This window comes from Panthera tigris, chromosome B2 (genome assembly GCF_018350195.1).
Source record: "Panthera tigris isolate Pti1 chromosome B2, P.tigris_Pti1_mat1.1, whole genome shotgun sequence".
Taxonomy (NCBI): Eukaryota; Metazoa; Chordata; class Mammalia; order Carnivora; family Felidae; genus Panthera; species Panthera tigris.
In genome coordinates, this window is record NC_056664.1 from 136,498,596 (window position 1) to 136,520,401 (window position 21,806).

General features: G+C 37.8%; 1 protein-coding gene across 2 annotated transcripts in view; it reads left to right on the forward strand.

The window, feature by feature from the left end:
- Nucleotides 1–10,901, forward strand: part of MYCT1 (MYC target 1) — a 69,677-nt gene extending 58,776 nt beyond the window's left edge. For both annotated transcript variants that reach the window (XM_042987351.1, XM_015544323.2), the window contains one exon: nt 8,866–10,901. In XM_042987351.1, the coding sequence (XP_042843285.1) occupies nt 8,866–9,374 (509 nt within the window). In that variant the 3' untranslated portion in view covers nt 9,375–10,901. The remainder of the gene's footprint in view (nt 1–8,865) is intronic.
- The last annotated feature ends 10,905 nt before the right edge of the window (nt 10,902–21,806 follow it).

Consider the following 21,806-nt stretch of genomic DNA (forward strand, 5'->3'; position numbering starts at 1 on the left):
ACACGTTAAAAAAAAGTACTAAGAATTAGCACGGTAATTTCTAATATGAATATTTGACTAACTTCACGGGTTAGGAAGCCATTTTCATGGTATGTGCACTCAAGTGAACAACAAAAATTAAGCAAATCCATATAAAAGCAGCATGATTTTTTTCTGTCATTTTTATAACTTGTGCTCCATCTTATCTTAATTTATATTCATCCAAAATGTAACTGGCTTATTACTAATGTATATATGTTATTCTCATGATTCTCATGTACATTTAAAATTTATCATTTAATCTTTTCAGATATCTCTTTAACCCTATACAGTCTTCTATTTATAATAGTAATAAGATATTTTGAGTTATTATTACCTATACTGCCTGCCATTTCCCTAAATTTCAGGCATAGATGGTACATCTACAGTGTTAAATATGATATTTAATATTATAACATCATAAATATTATAATATAGAAATATTATAAAGCCATAAAGAAGAATCATTTAAAACAGATTTATTGCCAAATTGCACTCCTAGAAATATTGTTCTAGTTTTAGTGCCACAAAAAATGCTTTTATTCACAAACTGAAATTTTTCATTTAAGAAAATTTTGATGAATGAATATATTCTATAACACTGGTCTGCTAGAGTTTGGATATTACCCTTGTTTTCTTATATCAGACTAGTATATTTTGGAAATCAGTCATCTGGCACATAAATATATTTCTTACTCTGCGTATTTTGGTTGCCTTTGCTAATTTTCTCCATCAATTTCAGAGACAAGACATTATTTTCCCTTGATTGTACATTTGAAAAGTATCTAACTTTTTTCTTGAAATTAAACCTTATGCTATTTTTCTCTTTTTGAAATGTTTTTAGTTATTTTTGAGAGAGAGAGACAGAGATACATAGGGAGACACAGAATCTGAAGCAGGCTCCAGACTCAGAGCTGTCATCACAGAGCCTGATGCAGGGCTCAAACTCATGAACCGTGAGATCATGACCTGAGCCGAAGTCTGATGCTTACCCAGCTGAGCCACTTAGGCGCCCCAAACCTTATGCTGTTTTTCAATAAAGATAAACCACTGAGAACATTTTATTTGTCAGAAGAGACAGCAATAGAGAGGCTCAAAGGATACAAACACTGAGACCATCTATAGGAACTCCTATAACCCTTAAAGGCCTTTATTGGGTAACTGAATCTATTTTCTCTTTAAAGATTCTAGTTTTATCCCCATTTAGTTGAAGTGAAGTGAATATATCTCTTTAATATCATCTATTATATCTGCTTATAGCCTGAGATATTTAGAATCCTCGATCAGACCATAGTGGTAACATTGGTTTACAGAAAAACAGGGGCATATACTCTGTAAACTTGAATATTTGTCTTCTCATTTTATTCCATTTATGAGTGAAAGCAATAGTCCCTGACCAATGCTAGCTGTCAGTATTCAATCATCAAAACAAATCAAGTGTTAGTTCTACCACATAAAACTTAGACTCTGTTTCAGTATCATTAAAATGAGGATTCTGAACCAAGGCATTTTTAAGAGTTAGTTTTAGCTGAAACCCCTTATCTATAATTCTATATCTGAAGTTAATATTTCTTTTTTTTAATTAAAAAAATTTTTTTAATGTTTTACTTAGCTTTGAGAGAGAGAGACAGAGTACAAGCAGGGGAGGGGCAGAGAGAGAGGGAGACATAGAATCTCAGGCAGGCTCCAGGCTCTGAGCTATCAGCACAGAGCCCGATGTGGGGCTTGAACTCGTGAACCACAAGATCATGACCTGAGCCAAAATTGGATGCTTAACCGACTGAGCCACCCAGGTGCCCCTGAAGTTGTTAATATTTCAAATTCTCCAGTAGAAGCTGTTGATTCAGGAGAATGTTATCTATAGAATGCATAATATTGCCTTAACACAATTTTCCCAAGTATTTCTTTTTGTAACAGGCTATCAAATCTGGTATTAAATTGGTACATTTTTTATGCATTTTAAGTTCTTCACTTACGTTTTAGATTAATATTTTCTTACAACACACCTAAGAAATAAAGTATTCCCCTTATGGGTTTGCTTGAGAATTAAGTGGTATGATACATGCAAAACAGTGCCTGAGACCTATAAATTAAATTAATTACATAGAAACATACTATAGTGTTTAACAAAATAATGAAATAAAAATAAGATTGCTTGTTTTATAAATTATATTCCTCCAAATATCGAAATTACCTAAAGTATTTTTTAAATTTTTTTTAATGTTTATTTATTTTTGAGACAGAGAGAGACAAAGCATGAGCAGGGGAGGATCAGAGAGAGAGGGAGACACAGAATCTGAAACAGGCTCCAGGCTCTGAGCTGTCAGCACAGAGCCCGACACGGGGCTCGAACTCACGGACCGTGAGATCATGACCTGAGCCGAAGTCGGATACTTAACTGACTGAGCCACCCAGGCTCCCCAAGTTTTTTTTCATGTTGATTTATTTTGACACAGAGAGAGAGAGAGAGAGAGAGAGAGTATAAGCAGGGGAGGGGCAGAGAGAGAGGGGGAGAAGAGAGAGAATCTTAAGCAAGTTCCATGCTCAGTGCAGAGCCTGATGCTGGCCTCGATCTCACAACCATGGAATCAAGACCTGAGTCGAAATCAAGAGTCAGATGATCAAGCGACTGAGCCACCCAGGTGCCCCAAAATTACCTAAAGGTTTAATGAAAACTTTCTGAGGTGGAATAATAGAACTTCAAGGAGCTAATAGTTTACCTACTAGATCTCTACCTAATGCTTTATTCTCCTATTCAAAAGTACAACATCTAGATGAACCTTGGTATATCTTTCATTCATTGTTCTAAATAGGAAGATAGCCTTTCTGAGTAATTTTGTCCAGATTCTTTGATTAATGTGTTTCTCATCGTAATTAACTCATGGATTCTCCACGGTATAAACTATTCTATAAAGAAACTCTTCTAGGGATGACTGATCACTTAATAACATTTAATAATGAATTATTCAAATTATATGTAATACATCTCACAAAAAACAAGATTGACAAAAATTCACTGAAATAGGTAAAATTAGGTTTTTTTTAAGCCAAAGTACCAAACTGAGTAAACTGCCTGGACTCAGAGACCTACTTATTTGAGAAGAAGGCAAAAGACTTAGTTCTATCGAGTATTTGAGTAGCTCGTGATTTTTCTTTATTTTCTAGAGCAATTTTTCAGTGAGGGGTGCCTTGGTCGCTCAGTCAGTTGAGTGTCAGACTCTTTGATTTCTGCTCGGGTCATGATCCCGGGGTTGTGAGACTGAGCCCCGTGTCAGGCTCTGCACAGTGTAGAAATTCTCTCTCTCCCTCTGCCCTTCTCCCCCACTCGTGCCTGCTCTCTCTCTCTAAAATTAAACAAACAAACAAACAAACAAGCCAAAAAAAAAAACAAACAACCCAACAACAACAGCAAAAAACACATTTTCAGTGAGGTACAGAATTTATGCAGCCAAAACTTAAAGGAACTTTAGTGTTAATGATTATGAAACAATAAAAATTTGAGCAAATCTATTGTCTCGTAAACTTACATAAAATAGTAAAGGCATATAAATCTCACGAAGTAAGAAGATACTGAAATTTTTCTAAAACATTATGATTTAATCCAATTATTAAATCACTGCTAGAAAATAACATCATAATCGAGATCTTAGGAGCAAGAACCTCTAAACCTCAGTTTGTAGCCCCACTCCCCCCATGTCTTATTTCTAGTGTTTTAGACGGTGTAATCCTTTGGAATAATTTTTAGGTTCTTTTGACTTTGGGTCTCTTGTGACTAAGTGTTTTCTTTCCTATTCTTATGGTTACTTCCCACATTAAGTCATTATTATTATCGGGTATCTGGATCATGGCAGGAATGTTCAGACCTGTTTCAACTATCTTCCCTTCTCTGGGCCTTGGTCTGTCTCATTTATCATGGTTAGCTCTGTATTCTATCCTTCCTATTAGGTCACTTTGTTCAAGGCTCTCTCTGCCCACAGTAGAGAGATTGAACTTTTTAGAGATGCCCTCATAATCCTTCATCATCTGACCTCAATCTGCTCTAGGCAAAGTGGCCAACGGCTCCCTTATTGCAGGCTTAGAGGACATTTTCTTACCTTCATTGAAGTCTTATAGCATGTAAACTCCACCAGGGCTAACATTTTGTTTTCTTCACTCTTGCCTATAAATTTAGCCCTGCTTGGTATCTAGTGGGTGTTTTATATGTTAAATAAATGAATAGATAAATGTCTCTGGGGCAAGTAGCTGGTAATCACTTGCATCTAAAATTGTTACTTAGAATCAGTGCTAGTATATTTTTTGTCTGATCAGACCTCCCAAATTAGTCCTTCTTTGTTTCTTTGTTTACTTCTGCCACCTGTTAAGTTGTGATTTTCCTGGAAATCTATTCTCAACTCACTTCTAAACACACTCTTGCTTTTAGTGTAAGTGCTTTCCATGATGGCTACAAGTCTCCTGTACTATAAAGATTCCTAATTCTGCTCCTCTTTAAGCTCCATATTTATTTAACTCTGATTCCAAATGAGTATCTCAGGAGCACTCAAGTTCAGCATCTTCCACAATCTTACATTTCTTCTTGGTTTGGATGAATGATGCTAATATCTACCCTTGCCTGCCCATGCCAGAATCCCGGGAGTCATTGTAAATTCCTCCTTTCCTCAGTGTAGCAACATATGGTGTATGGTGTTTTTACTGGTTGACTTTTAGAGGACAGAGGTGGGGAGGAATTATGTGTCCTTTGTTTTTTATTTTATTTCATTTTTTGTCTTGAAGGACTCTAAAATTTTCCCCTCACTCTTCCCTCTTTTCTTTTTCATTGTGTGGTTTCCAAAAAGCACCTCTCTTTCTGTCATTTCTCTTTTTAACACCTTTATTGAGATAATTCACATACCATAGGATTCACCCATTAAAGGGTACAATAAATGGTTTTGTTATAGTCACAGAGTTGTGTGACCATTGCCACCATCTAATATGAGAACACTCTGGCCTGCAAAAAGAAACCCATGGCCATTAGTGTTCCCTCCCGTTCCCTCCCACCCCACCCACCAGCAGTAGGCAATCACTTATCTACTTGTTCTCACCATAGTTTCCCTACCCCTCTTCTGGACACTTCCTGTAAATAGAATCTTACAAGATGAGATCTTTTGACTGCACACTTTACCCTCTTCTTCCTAAGGGAAGGATTACTTTCCAAGGCTGTCTTTTCACATTCTTTTTTTTTCTTTCTTTCTTTTTTTTGTTTAATATTTATTTATTATTGAGAGACAGAGAGACACTGAGCATGAGCAGCGAAGGGCCAGAGAGAGGGGGAGACACAGAATGCGAAGCAGGCTCCAGGCTCTGAGCTGTCAGCACAGAGCCTAATGCGGGGCTCGAACTCACAAACTGCGAGATCATGACCTGAGCTGAAGTCGGACCCTCAACTGACAGAGCCACCCAGGCACCTCTGCCTTTTCACATTCTTGCATGCACTTGTAAATCCCTTTACTATAGTCGGGTGTGCTTATGAAACAGAATACCTTTTCATTATTTTTACACTTTTTCTGGAACCGTCCTTTTTCTCCATGAAGACTTGAGATAGAAGCATGGGAGAGAAGGTATTGATATCTGTTTTATCAGTTTACTTTCTTGGTAATTGAAGTTTGGATGTTCTTCGTCTTCTAATTATGCTGAAGGCATGGGGTTTGTATCATTTTATTTGTGCATCTTGTTTTCTATTGTTTTTTTGGAAGAAATTCTGGGACATTCTGATTTACACAGCTATCATTGCCTTGGCAGCCCAGAATTCCTATAACTTCTTTTTTAGGTTCCCAATGTTTGGGGGCACTGACAGTTACAAGTGAATTTTGAATTTTACTATATAGCCAATGAGTCTGATTTTATTTTCTGACTGTATTTATTATTTATTTGCTGTTTCCAGATAGAGCCTAATTTTCTAAAATCTCTGTCGCAAGAGATTGAATTTTAAGGCTATGAGTCAATATTATTTTTATGAGACATTTTGGGAGAACAATACTTGGTCCAGCAGAGCTGTTCTAAATCATCTTCTCATTTAGAGTCCTCTTCCTATTACAAAGAATTTATTGTTTAGATTTGATTTAAGCGACTGTTTTGGAGGATTTTGATCTAAGCATTTGTGGAGGTAATTGTGAAAGTAGAACAAAACATACATAGTCTTGACACAGGAGATAAATGTGAACATAAGGTAGAAGGACGCCAATTGCTTCTATATCTTAAGATTAAGGAACAACGAGTAGTCTTATGTATTTATCAGCATTGGTTTGTTTTGCTATTTCTGCATTATATATTTTCTATATATTATCATAGATTGCAACAATAACCTGAAAAGAACCTTGATAACCATAAAATCTAACTTCTTCATTTAAAACATAATACAATGAGGGGCGCCTGGGTGGCTCAGTCGGTTAAGCGTCTGACTTCGGCTCAGGTCATGATCTCACGGTTCATGATTTCGAGCCCCACACTGGGCTCTGTGCTGACAGCTCAGAGCCTAGAGCTTGCTTCAGATTCTGTGGCTCCCTCTCGCTCTGGCCCTCTCCTGCTCACGCTCTGTCTCTCAAAAATAAATAAATAAATGTCAAAAAATAAAAAATAAAGAAAACATAATAAAATGAGTCCAAACACATTTCCTAAAAATCATACAATATGCTAAAGATAAAGCTGAGTTGGGAATCTTGAATCAGTTAGCTTTTGCTGTATAACAATCTACCCCAAAACATAGTGTGGTAGGGTCCCCTCCCTAAAGAGGAAAAAAGAGAGAGAGAGAGAGAAAAGGAGAAACCCAGAACAAAACAACCCACAAAACTTCAAGATAACCTGGCTATGCACCTATGTGACAACATCCCTCATGACCTCGTAAACTGAGACCACTTAATCAGGCTACATGTTTGTGTGTGTTACCATATATGGGAGACAAAGAAATAGAAAATGCATTAAAAAAGCTATGCCACGTGACGTTCAGTGCTCAGTTCTTTCGGGTACGAACCCAAATGAGCGGTGCCCACAGGAATAAAGTTGCTTTCTGGAAATTAAAAGGCCTCGGTGTCACGACTCTCTGTGCGAGAATCCTGCTACAATAGCAGCTTAAAAATATCATCTATTCAGCTCACAATTCTGTGGGTTAGTAGTTTGGATGGGGATCAGTCAGCTAGATAGATTTTCTGCTGGTGTTCTCTCATGTGTCACACTTAGTTGTTAGGCTGACTAACACCTGAATGATCTAGGAAGACCCCATTCGTGTGTTTGGAGGTAGCCGTGTCTTGGCCAGAGCAATGGGGTAACTGGCCCAATGAGTCTCTCATCATCCAGTAGGCAAGCCTGGGTTTGTCGGGCGCTGGCAATTACAGGGCTTCTGACAACAGCTGGGGTGGAAGCTGAAAGGCCTCTTGGAGTTTAGGCTGCATTTTGCACAACTTGATCTCCATTGCATCCCATTGGTAAAAGCAGGCTGTGAAGCCAGCCCAGCTTCAAGGGCAGGGAAGTAGATTCTACCTCTCAAAGGGAGGAACTTCAAAGCATTTGCAGCCTCTCTGTTTATTTGTTTGTTTTGTTTTTTCACAATCTCAAAACCTCACTGAGCTAATTTCTAGTCCATGGCCCTCTCAGTACAGAATCCCTAGATAAGCAATGAGATAAGATACCTCTTTACTTCACGGTAACTGATTTTTGTTCATGAAACAGTAACTAATGTTTGTTGATGAAACCAAAAAGTGATACTTGAAATGGATCTTGAAGAACAGGTTTTTCAGACAGAAATTTAAAAGTTGTGTCCAGATCTAAGGAAAAATACGTGGAAAAGCACAGAGCTTGAGAGAAAAAGACAGGCTCTGGGATAGTGAGAAAATCAGCATGACTTGTGGGTTAGATCCTGGGGAAATGTGGTGGGGTCTTCCAAGGCTGGTGATAAGACGTGGGAAGTCTTCTGATGTGCAGAATGTCTTTACATTCAAAGCAGGGGCTCTGCTCCCCAGCTTTCTTCAAAAAGGGGTTTTTAGTTCACAAGAAAAAGCATTAAGATAGAATTTCCATTTGGGGAAAACCAACTCCCCTACCCCCTGAACAGGAAATCTGAACAAATACAAGTTCTGTGAATGGAAGGATACTGGTGTATAGCAGAGATTCTATGGATCCAGGGGACAAAACTGTCATTATCACAGTGAGGGCATGACAGCCGCATGGACTGGAAATGATGGTCCAAGAAAGAGCACAGTAGTCTGCATGGGTCATGTCATCAATGAGTCAGAGATACAGGTTACAATCCAGGAGTTCAGGAAATAGAACATAAATCAGTCAGCCCACCAGATGGCTCTAGCTCAGCACTTCCTGTTACAAAATGACCACAGGAAGTGCGATGTCATGAAGCCTGCAGGTGGGAGACATCGCTGGGGTTGATGAAAGCAGAGGCAGGAAAAGGCAAAGTCAATTTGACTACAAAATCCTTTATCAATTTCTGGAATGTTATTACTGCCGTAGCGCAAGAGGAAATAATCTTAGGACTATATTTGCAACCTTATAAACATTTATGAACTGAAGAATCACCTTTAAAAAAACAAAAAGACTATTCTCATTTATTACAGGTGATAAAAGAGCATCAGCAAGGTGTAATGCTACAGCTAAAAATGTTGCTTTAGATCCTTTTGCTTTAAAAAATAGAAGCATATCAGCTGACATTCATATATGGACCTAGCGCAGTCTTTTATTTCCCTAATTCAAAATCAATTTCAATTAATCATGTACTCCATAGTTACTGTTGGTGCTCTGTCCTGTGGTTTTAGTTGAACACCCATTTGCAAATGAAATTACCTATTTGATTTTGTTTGTTTGTTTCAGAGGATGTTATCACGTCCTTCTCAGTGTCCATTACAATTGTGCTCGTAATTGGAGGGTTTATTTGGGCTCTGTGTGTCTGTTTGTCTCGAAGAAGAGCCAGTGCCCCCATCTCGCAGTGGAGTTCAAGCCGGCGGTCTAGGTCTTACAACCATGGCCTCAACAGAACTGGATTTTACCGCCACAGTGGCTGCGAACGGCGAAGCAACCTCAGCCTGGCCAGCCTCACTTTCCAGCGACAAGCTTCCCTGGAGCAGGCAAATTCCTTTCCAAGAAAATCAAGCTTCAGGGCTTCAACTTTCCATCCCTTCCTGCAAAGTCCACCACTTCCGGTGGAAACTGACAGTCAGCTGGTGACTCTCCCTTCCTCCAGCTCGGTTCACACCGTCAGCACTTCGCACAGTCTGAGCCGCCCGGATTTCCACTGGTCCAACAACAGTCTTCGAGTGGGCTTTTCCACACCGCCCCCACCTGCCTATGACTCAATTATAAAAGCATTCCCAGATTCCTGAAGAGGGTGCTTTTGTTTTTAATTTGTTTCTTCCCTTTCTTGGCTTTTCCCGAAAGAAAATTACAGACAGGCTAAACGGAATTTTGAGGGCATGGCCCAAACAGCTGATGAGTTTCCAAGTTGAATTATGTTCATGCACTATAATTCAAGGCAGAAAATGTAAAACACATTTTCTTTGAATACACTTTTTCCTTTTGTCTCACAGAATAGTAATGTTTTCCAAAAAGGTATATATTTATGTTTGTTTTTTTTTAACTCAACCTGAAGGTTATTAAAGACAGTGGTTCTTGTCTGAGACTCGGCTGTGATACAGTATATAAATATTTTAGACTAAAATTAAAACTTTAGATATTTGTGGTTTACAATCCTCATTCACTGTCCAATGTGACTATAAAGGGGGAAAAAATCACTATGTCACTTTAAAAAAAAAATCTATCCTAAAGAATTTTAATTTTACCTTCCTCGGAATGACATGAATCATTTTATAGTCTTGGATTTTTAATGGATTATATGAGCACAAAAGTGACAGAACAGAGATTTTAAAGTTCCTTGATGGCACTCATTTATGACAAGTGTGGGAACCAAGCAAAGGAAGAGAAACTCTGTGGGCGTTATAGGACACTTCAATTTTGACACTTATTTTCCCCCCACCCCAGCCTCTTTTGGTGCCTTCCCCAAGAATAGTTACCTACATCATTGAGGCAAAATCCTTGGGTTTACTAAGATCATCTAACTCTCCTTCACTGTTATAGTTATGTTGTTAGACAAGCAATACCAGCAAACCCAATTCTTTGACCTAAAAAACAAACTTTAATAACACCAAGCTTACATTTTTCCTTGGATATATTTTATTTCTTAGATATAAAGTTAGCCATTGGGGAAAGCACTTTATCTAGGGACCATCTCTTGTGAGTTCACAGACAAATGGGGGTCAGTAGGGAGGAAGTCTATCATTGCGACAACCATGAAGATTGCTCCTTCCTGGATCGACTCATCAGATATCATCCCTTGTTTGCTTTTCTACGAATTTCAACCTCACATTCTATGAAGAGTCTTTGTACAATGATTAAACCATGCCATATGGTCTTTGGTGCAGACACTTATTTAAGGAGTCCACTTCCACAGAGGGCCACCCTCTTGAAACAAGGTACATTCCCACATATGGGCACCAGAGAGCTTCAGTGGCCAGATGCTTACGGCTGTCCCTCTTCATGTAAGGACACAAGTTCACTGGAGTATTATTCAAAAGGCCTATAGTTCATTTCTGATATAGTGACTATTTAGCTTATGTTGCTGTTTGTTTGTTTCTCTGAACACTGGGATTTTTCATGAAGAAAAATGTACTCTTATTTTAGCTTCTGCAGTGCAGTGCTCACAGCTAATAGTGTCTGAGTATGTTTCGAGAACATCATAATTTTTACATAGTAAGAGATTCTGTACGGCATTCTGTTTTTTATTTTTGTTTAGCATTTATTTTCCATTGTTCCTCAAGGATAGTTATTCTTAATGAGGTCTATAGATTGATGCTGTCTAATGTAATATACCAACAAGAAAGAAGAAAGAAAGAAAGAAAGAAAGAAAGAAAGAAAGAAAGAAAGAAAAAGAAAGAAAGAAAGAAAAAGAAAGAAAGAAAAAGAAAGGCAAGGAAAGGAGGGAGGCAAAAAAGCAGTTAGGAAGAAGGGAAGAGAAGAGGAAGAAAGGTATTAAGAAAAAATTCTCACAGGATAACCAATTTGTTATAAGTTGGTTTTTAACAAATCTGGCAATTGTCATGTAGCCAGTTAAGATTTCAGGAGAGCATTAACTTAGTAACAAAGCTATCGTTTACTTCCAGGTCATCCTTAATGTTTCACATGAGAAGTAAACAAAGTGTATGGCTTTTATCTAGAATTTATACTGGGATAAAAATCGCTTTATAGCTTTCAAATTAGGAAAATGGGAGCAGAAATCCCGCGGTGAATTTAACCATCTGGCAGAATTGTTGCCTCCTCTTTCCTCAATTATGAAACAATCAAAATGAGTATCTTATAAATATTGTGCAATTTATGAAATGTGAAATTTAAGCAAAAACTAGAGACTTTTTAAGTTGTATCTGTTTAATTTGAAATGTTTAGTTGATTATGCAATAAAATTAAACTGATGTCAATTTTGGTTCACAGTTTGTTTATTGAGTGACCTGTGACTATCTCACATTTACTTTGGTATTTTAATTCAGTCTAGGCCATTCTTTATCTATTCTTGAGAAACAAACTTTATTTTATATAGAAATGGGTAACAAAAAAAGGTTACATCATAAAAGATGGAACAAGGTGTTTTAATTAATAACGCAGATGTAAAATGAGTACTTTTTAAAAAAAATTAATTAAAAAAAATTTTTAAACGTTTTATTTATTTTTGAGACAGAGAGAGGCAGAGCATGAGCAGGGGAGGGCAGAGGGAGAGGGAGACACAGATTCCGAAGCAGGGTCCAGGCTCTGAGCTGTCAGCACAGAGCCCGACACAGGGCTCAAACTCACAAACCACGAGATCATGACCTGAGCCAAAGTCAGTGGCTCAACCGACCAAGCCACTCAGGTGCCCCCCCAAAAATATTAATTTAGATTCTTACTTCACTAAACAAATAATTCCAGAATTACTTAATTAAAATTGTAGAGAATAAGCTTTTTTTCCTGAGATATAGTTGATATGTAACATTATATTAGGTGAAAACATAATGATTCAATATAAGTATATATTGCAAAATGATCACCACAAGTGCCGTGAGCATCCATTACCGCGTATAGTTACAAATTCTTTTTCTTATGATGAAAGTTTTCAACATCTACTCTCCTGTAATTTTTAAATATACAATTCATTATTATTAACTACAGTCACCATGCTGCACATTACATCCCTGGAAATTATGTATTTTGTGACTGGAAGTTTGTATCTTTTGACCACCACCCATTTCACCACCCCCACTTCTGGCAACCACCAAAGTGTTCTCTGTATGCATGAGTTTAAACAAACATTTTAAATAAAATCAATATTAAAATGAGAGGAACTTAAAATGTTTAGCAAATCCATGACCAGAAAAGGAACACTTTTTAAGAGCCAAAGGGGTGGAATAAATTACAAAGGAAAATATTAATAAGTTTGATTATTTGAAAAATTCTGAAATTATGTTCATCAAAAGATAAACTTAGCCAAAATTTAAAAGCAAGGAGGAGGAGTAGAGACTCACCATAAACATAGCAAACAGATGGCCAGTATCTCTAGGTTATGGTTTGTTCATACAAATAGACATGGAAAACATTCCATTCTAAGTTGATAAAGGAGTAAAGGACCAAAAGCGATTATTTATCAAAGAGAAAATTTAGTTAATTAACAAGTATATGGTGAAATAGACAATATTACAGCTAAGAAATTGCATTTGTTTTTGTTTTTGTTTTGTTTTTGTTTTTTTTCTGTATCCACCCAGAGGTACAGATTTTATTTTATTTTATTTTATTTTATTTTATTTTATTTTATTTTTTTAAATATGAAATTTATTGTCAAATTGGTTTCCATACAACACCCAGGGCTCATCCCAACAGGTGCCCTGCTCAATACCCATCACCCACCCTCCCCGCCCTCCCACCCCCCATCAACCCTCAGTTTGTTCTCAGTTTTTAAGAGTCTCTAATGCTTTGGCTCTCTCCCACTCTAACCTTTTTTTTTTCTTCCCCTCCCTCATGGACTTCTGTTGTATGTTAACAATATTCTAGCATTTTTGTCTACCACCTTAGATGATCATTTATAAAAGAATGAAATCCCTTCACTGTTGACAAATGTGCTGAGAGAGTAATGCTCTCACACATTTCTGGTGGCAAGGTAAATTGGGACTACAGTCTGGTAAAATGTATCAAGAGTCTTGCACTGGACAGATCATGAAATCTCATAGTGTCTGCTAGGTACACAATTTCCTTTGAGAAAGATGGCAGGGGGCATTTAGGGAGACCAGTCTTGTTATACTGACCATGCACGACTGAACCAGAGTATCTCAGAGCAGATGGTAACTGACCAAATTAGATCTTTCCTGCTTTGGCTAACAAGGTTGAGATGAAGGGAGAGCGAGGGAGAATTCCCTGCAGCACGACCTCTAAGGGGAAGGAGCTACATGAATAGCAAAGGCCTGGGGCAAAAACACAGCAGCAGCCTTTTAATAAACCCCCATTACTTAAGGTTACATATTTATATTTATGATTCCAATACTTGAAAGAAATTAACCCCCAAACCAGTTCAAGGAGTCGGTGATGAGAAATAGACTCTTAGCCTGTCTTTACTGGGATAATTCTGCCCTGGCCCAGGCAGGTGGATCACTGCTCGGGGGCTGTATGTCTCACAAGACTCCACACTTTGGATTACTTTCTTGAAATTTTCCAAGTCACAAGTCAGTGTGTTGTATGGGCCATTACTGGCAATGCTATTTGGATAAGGTGTCTTAAGCCTGGATCAGAACCCAGGTGGGTCTTGTCCCCTGTTTCTTCTTTCTGGGGTGCTCTTTGATCCTTTATACTATGTGTGGGGTTGACCAGATGTCCCGGGAGTTTGACAGCTTTTATCTTTGGGTTTTTCTGCCTTGTTATGGCTGGGTCCCAGTTCAAGGAGGCAGTCTAGGCAACCACACCACTTTTGCTGAATGGGGCCTGTTTCTGTTGTAGAATCAAAATTCGATAGATAACCAGAATGGGACTAACATGCTAATTTGGGGTAACTAACTCAGAATGAAGAATTTTTATGTGCTTTGAATTTTTATACATTATTTGATTTTATAACACTATTTAAGTGTTATTTCTGAACACAGTAAATATTTATGGAAAGATCTCTATGCTTCACATGTGCCCATGAATTTTGTAAAACATTTTATTTGTCATATTTTTCTAATCAGCTTTATTAAGTGATTCATGAATGGGGCGAGCAGAGGGGGAAAAGTAGAGGGGGTTCCTGTAAAACATTTTAAGTCAATTTTTTTTAATAGAATAGGGCCCTACAAAAAATATTAACCAGAGTCTCATATACCCTAGGTGTGCTGAGATAATGTAGACAGACATAAGACATTTGCCTCACCCGATTTGGAAAGTAAATAGTTCAAGTTTTGAGGTGATAAATGGTTACCATTTCTGACTCTGGTGGTTCAGACATTATAGTTACCGAAGAGCTTTGAGTCTTATAGCTCTAGAGTAAATCCAAGGGGTGCAGGAAGAACAGGTGTCTGATCTCTCTTAGAAAGCAGCCATTTAAGTACACTGTCATACATGGTGGCTCTTGCAAGGTATGTTGTGGAAAAACTAGATCCTAGTGCCAACACAGCTGACCAGGAGGTAGAACTCCAGGGCTAGTATGCACCATGGCAGCCAGAAGGCCTTGCTGCTTATAACCTTCACTTTGAGACTACTCAAAACCAGCTGCAGAAATGGGTATGTTCATGAATTGTGGGATTTCCAGAATGCCAGACACTCCATGATTAAAGAGGGTCTTTACTGGAAAAAAGCCAGGCTTGTCGATAAACCTTAGCAGAGCAAATGGTAGGCAGTGGGAATGCTGAAACTTATTTTGTGTTATTGGCTTCAGTTAGGGGAGGAGAAGCTAGGGCTGGTGGCTAGTAAGTAACCAGAAGCCAAACGGCCAAATGGTCATGGGAATCCCAAGGTAAAGGTGTTCAGAGTTCGATGTTTATTCCAAAGTAAAGAGCAAATTGAGAGGCCATATTGATAAAATGCGTGCCAATGAGTTAATGATGTTTACGTAAAGCACTCATATGATCAGTGGGAAATGAGGAAATTCACAGCTGAAAATGAAAATAAAAAATCCTGAATAGAAAACAAAACTCCGTTTATGCTGAAAGTAAGGAAAACTAAAAACTCCTTTTAAGAACCCACAGAGAACAGGGAGTGAGAAGGGTGGGAGGGGGGCCTGGATGGCTCAGTCAGTTAAGTGATTGACTCTTGGTTTCAGCTCAGGTCATGATCTCACGTTTTGTGAGTTCAAGCCCCTCTGTGCTGACAACTTGGAGCCTGCTTGGAATTCTCTCTCTCTGCCCCTTCCCCATTCACTCTCTCTCTCTTTCTCTCTCAATACATACATACATACATACATACATACATACATAAACAAACAAACATTAAAAAAATAAAACGAAAAAGGAAACCAAACAATCCACAAAGAATAGCAACAATCAATAAACTTCTGATGAGATTGACAAGGGACACCAAGAATAACATGCACTTTCCAGCTCAGGGATACAATGTGATATTTAGAGAATCAGGTAAATGGAAGAAACTCTACCAGGCAATGTGAATACCCAATGTGAAGAGACACAGGCTGGAGACCGTAAGTGTGTGGTGGGAAAAGTTAACCACTCCTTGCTCCAAACAGCGACCAATCAACTGATTTGACAAAGCTCAAGATAATTACTCTGTCCAACAGGGGGGTGTTTGTTTATTTGTTTGTTTGTTTTTTCCTCTAAGCAGGTTTTCCATCAGAGACTGTTGAAGTCTCAAGATAAACTCTTTGTACCCGCAGAGAAATATATTTGTAAAGTTCGTTCTGCTACTTTGATGTGATGAACCTCATACGCGATTGGTAGGTGGAATAATATCAGTAGAAAGTCTTATGAGATCATTTGGGATTTTCCCCAGCATATTCATGTTTTGAAGCGATCAGGAAGAAACGTTCTCAAATTAAGAAAAAAAAGACCTCTATCAACATCTAAAAATCACAAGAAAAACAGTAAAAATCTGCAGAAGTGCCTGATTTTAGTGCAAGTAGTGGCTGACTTATTGGCATCACAAAGCACTGGATTTTCCATATGTTCCATATGTTCCATTATGTTCCATAATGCTGTGATTATAGATGAAGAAGTTGCAAAACTGTTTCTCCTATATTGAAACAATGGTTTATGAAGACAACTATCTCCTGGATCAGATCTTTAATGTATATAAAAATAGAGAATTAAATGTCCTCCAAGACTATGTTATGAATGAAGAAGCTTCTGCTTTAGGCTTCAAGTTATGATAGATTGACTTACTCTGATGCTAGGTACAAATACTGTTTAGACATTCAACTGCCATAGTAATATTATTAGGATTGTTATTGCTTTTGCTAGTGCTCTAGTTACAAACTTCCACAGGTCTTTTAGGTTTTGGAGTGGCTTGCCCCTAAACTTATCTTGTCTATAAGCAATATTATTTGTAGTGCTTAGTTTTATAGAACCTGGGATTTTTCAGGAATGCATCATATAGTCTTAGAGCAAAAATGTACACACACATATGTACATATGAGAAGTTTCAAGAAGTTAAAGGATCTTCCTCCAATATGAATGTCTTATCACGAAAGTATCTGGCTAAACATGAGGCAGTGAACTAAGTTCAATCCAAGGTATTTCTACCACACAAGGCAGGAGATCCTCCCAATGTGATAGAAACGACCACAGTCGAGGGAAATGTTATAAATGAGGGACAAAGTGTAGAGTCAAATCTCAGACTGCAGACTTCCCCCCTGCTTTATCCACAAGGCATGTTAAATATTCATTCAGAACCTATTCTGTTCTCCATCTTGGGTGCTCAGCAAAAGATCAAAGGGCCCCAAGTAAAGAAGTAAGGAACACAAGAGATTCTATCACCACACTATAATTGGGCACAGAGCAGATCTGGATAGAACATTCCCTATATTAGTTCTCAACAATAATTCATTTGAGCCAGCTTTCAAATATGATTGTAGGAGTTGATTATAGTAGTATCTCAGGGAAGCCCCCACAGGGAAGAAGCCAGGCTTTAGAGGCAAATGAAACAAGCTGCAATCATGCATTCAAATACCAGGTCTCTTTCCCTCTTTCTCTTTTTTTTAAAAAAATTAATTAAATTTTTAAAAAATTTAAATCCAAGTTAGTTAATATATAGTGTGATAATGATTTCAGGGATAGAATTTAGTTATTCATCATTTACACATAACACCCAGTGATCATCCCAAGTGTCCTCCTTAATGCCCCTCGCCCATGTAGCCCATCCCCCTGCCCAGCACCCCACCAGCAACCCTCAGTTTATTCTCTGTATTTAAGAGTCTCTCACGGTTTGTCCCCCTCCCTGTTTTTGTATTATTTCTGCTTCCCTTCTCTTATATTCATCTGTTTTGTATCTTAAATTCCACATATGAGTGAAATCACATATTTGTCTTTCTCTGACTGACTTATTTCACTTAGCATAATACACTCTAGTTCCATCCACATTGTTGCAAATGGCAACATTCATTTTTTTTTGATTGCCGAGTAATATTTTAATATTCCATTGTACATATATACCACATCCTCTTTATCCATTCATCAATCGATGGACATTTGGGCTCTTTCCATACTTTGGCTACTGTCTATAGTGCTGCTATAAACATTGGGGTGCATGTATCCCTTCGAATTAGCACTCCTGTATCCTTTGGATAAATACCTAGTAGTGCAATTGCTGGGTCATAGGGTAGTTCTATTTTTAACTTTTTTGAGGAACCTCCATACTGTTTTCCAGAATGTTTTTCCCTCCCTCTCTTATGTTTGCTTGTCTCTACAAGTTATGCAGCTCTTTTTTTTTTTTTTTAAATAATGTAAAAAAGAATGTCAATCACACAGTAGGGGAAAAAGTAAAGCCAAAAATTTCCAAAATTAATTAGCTACTGGGGGATGGGAGCAAAAGAGGGATACTTTCCTTACTTTTCATAGCATGAATGTATAGGACACAGCATTTTGCCAACAAAACCCCTACTGTTCTGAAAATGACATTCTCAGGGCACCTGAGTGGCTCAGTCGGTTAAGCATCTGACTCCTGATTTCCGCTCAGGTCATGATCTCCTGGTTCGTGAGATCGAGCCCCATATCAGGCTCCGTGCTGACAGAGATCTGAGCCTGCTTGGGATTCTTTCTCCCCTCTCTCTCTACTCCTGTCCTGCTCATGCGCACGCACTCTTTCTCTGTCTCTCTCAAAATAAATAAATAAACATTAAAAACATAACTATAGTCCATGTCTGGATGGCTGGACTATGGAATATATATGAAAACCACATTCTCTCTGACTAATCTACTCACATGATTATGGCGGGAACACTGCATCAAATATCACCTCAATGATTGCTCTAGGAGAACGTATCTGATCAAGTAAATCCAGTGGCCCTTTCCAAAAGATTTTGTGGGGGAGGATCCTGAGAGAGATGGGCCAATATCTCTCAGATGGCTAAAACTGTAAGAAGTAAAATTCAAAAGTTCTTTTCTGTTGGGGCGTCTGGGTGGTTCAGTCTGCTAAGTGTCAGACTCTTGATCTCAGCTCAGGTCATGATCTCACGGTTGGTTGGATCAAGCCCCATGTCTCGCTCTGCACTGACAGTGAGGAGCCTGTGTGGGATTCTCTCTCTGCACCGCCCCCCCTTCCCCTTCCCTGCGGGCACATACATGCTTGTGCTCTCTTTCTCAAAATAAATGAATAAACTTTGAAATAAATAAATAAATAAATAAATAAATAAAAGCTCTCTTCTGTCATATGGTAAGGAAGAAATTCAACTGATTCACAGAGAGAAGGAGAATAAAATAAAAGTGCTAATCGCTTTGAAATTCTCAGTTCTGGTAGTTCCTGAAGCCTGGTTGCATAGATCCCTCTCCTTCCTATGACATGAGCAATTAAATCTTTCTAAAATTTCACCAGGTACCACAAAAACTTTCCAGCAAATTCCCATTTTTATACAAAAGAAATTGATTTAGATTACAGTATTTTGCCAAAAATATTCTAACTAAATAAGTATTTAATATATACTGCTTTATTTTTGAAGCATAAATTGAGAAATCGGGGTATAAGCATAAAATGAGAAATTATATCAGCAACTGCTAGTAAAATTAAGTATGGAATATCTAGCTTAGGAAAATTGGCATGTTGAGAAAGAACAGATTATGTAGAAAATGGTAGAATACAAAGGAAATAATAATTCAAAGTAAAAAGTGAAAGCATTAAGATGTCAGAATTAATATCAAATCAATTGCATTGTTTACAAAAATAAATACAAATGAGATAAACACACACAAAGTAACAGGCCTCAGTTGGATCAAAAAATCCAACTGTCAGTTGTAAATCTTGCCCAAAATGAAGTGTTTCAGGAAAGTTGAATGTAAAAGGGTAGGCAAATGTATATTAGACTATAGCTATTATCAGTATGAGAAAAAGTCAAACTCAAGATGAAACATGAGACTAGGATAAAACGTCTTACTTGACAATATTAAGGAACGTAATCCCAATAAGGATATAAGTCATTTTCTGTCTTAGGTAGCAAGGCACCAGAAATGTCTTTATAAAAACAAACTGTAAGCATAGTGGACGATGTAAAAGAATATTTGAATATTATGTGCAGGACATGCCTTCTGTATGCATAAGAGGCCACAATATTTTAAGATGTTTTCTATGTAACTTAATTTTTACATTCAGCATTGTTTTAGTCAGAATCCCATCTTGGCGACTTATGTTTTGTGTTGTTTTTGTTTTTGTGTTTGTCTTTTAATTTAGATGAAAATAGAAAGTCATGTGGAAATAAAAGGTAAGAAACAAAGTCATTAAAATTCTGGGAAAGGAGAATAGTGACAAAGGACTTAGCCTACCAGATATCAAAGCATTCTTGGGGTTAAAATAATAATTAAAATACCATGCAAACAAAATCAAAGAAAAATTGTGTACAGATCAACTGAACAGAATAACAGTACAGAAGTAGAAGCCAGGTATTATGTGAAAAATTACTTGTGATAGGGTGGAATTTCTAATAAGTGAAAAATGATTTTATAAATGTTTTGGGGGAAACTGGATGGCCAAAGAAAAAATCTTTCTCATTCATCTAAAAATAAATCCCGGATGCCTGGGTGGCTCAGTCGGTTAAGCTTCCGACTTGGGCTCAGGTCATGATCTCATGGTTTGTGGGTTTGAGTCCAGCATCAGGCTCTGTGCCGACAGCTCAGAACCTGGAGCCTGCTTCCAATTCTGTGTCACCCTCTCTGCCCCTTCCCTGCTTGTGCTCTGTCCCTCAAAAATAAATAAACATTAAAAAGATTAAAAAATAAATAAAAATAAATTAAACATGGCTAAGAAATGCAAACATTAACATGAAATAAGAAATAAACACATACTATGGGGCACCTGGGTGGCTCAGTCGGTTGAGCATCCGACTTCGGCTCAGGTCACAATCTCCCAGCTCATGAGTTTGAGCCCCTCGTAGGGCTATGTGCTGATAGCTTGGAGTCTGGAGCCTGCTTTGGATTCTGTGTCTCCCTCTCTCTCTGCCCCTAACCCACTCACATTCTGTCTCTGTCTCTCTAGTAATTAGATAAACATTAAAAAAAGAAAGAAAGAAACACATATTAAAAAATAACTTCTCTAAGCGAATTTGGATGGGAACATATAGGATTTTGTTTTCCATTCTGAAGTTTAATTTTTATATTTTTTAAAGTTTTTAAAAATTTTGTTTAACTTTTTTTTAAAGTTTATTTAAGAGAGAGAGAGAGAGCAAGAGAGAGAGTGAGGAAGGGACAGGGAGAGGGGGAGAGAGACAATTCCAAGCAGGTTCCGTACTGCCAGTGCAGAATCCAACGCTAGCCAGCCTCGATATCACGAACCGTGAGATCATGACCTGAGCTGAAATCAAGGCTGAACCACCCAGGCACCCGAAGAAGTTTAATTTTTAAAATGAACAAATCCTATTAAAGTCCATAATTGAAATAAACTTCACTGAGATTTAATTCCTATACAATAAGATGCATAACATTTGAAGTGTGATCAGTTTTGACATATGTACACACCCATGGTATCATCACCATAACCAGTATATATATCCTTCCATCATCACAACATGCTCTCTGATACTCCCTTGTGATCAATTCCCATTTTCTACCTCAAGCCCCAAGCAAACATGGGGCTTCCTGTCATTATAGATTAGTTTTATTTGTCCTGGAGTTTTGTGCAAATGGGATCCCACACTATGTACTATTTTGAGGCTGGTTTCTTTCACTCAAAAAAAGTACTTTGAGATTCATCCATGATGTTGCATGTTTCGCTAATTTATTTCATTTTTTTATTTAAAAATTTTTTTTGAAGTTTTTATTTATTTTTGAGAGACAGAGAGAGATAGAGCGCAAGCGGGGAAGGGACAGAGAGAGAGGGAGACACTGAATCTGAAACAGGCTCCAGGCTCTGAGCTGACAGCACAGAGCCTGACGCGGGGCTTGAACTCATGAAGCGTGAGATCACGACCTAAGCTGAAGTCAGACGCTTAACCGACTGAGCCACCCAGGCTCCCCAATTCATTTCTTTTTATAGCTGAATAATAGCCCATTGAATGCCTATATTATAATTTATTTATTTGTTAACTTTTTGGGCATTTTATTCCCTGTTTTCGATTATTACGTATA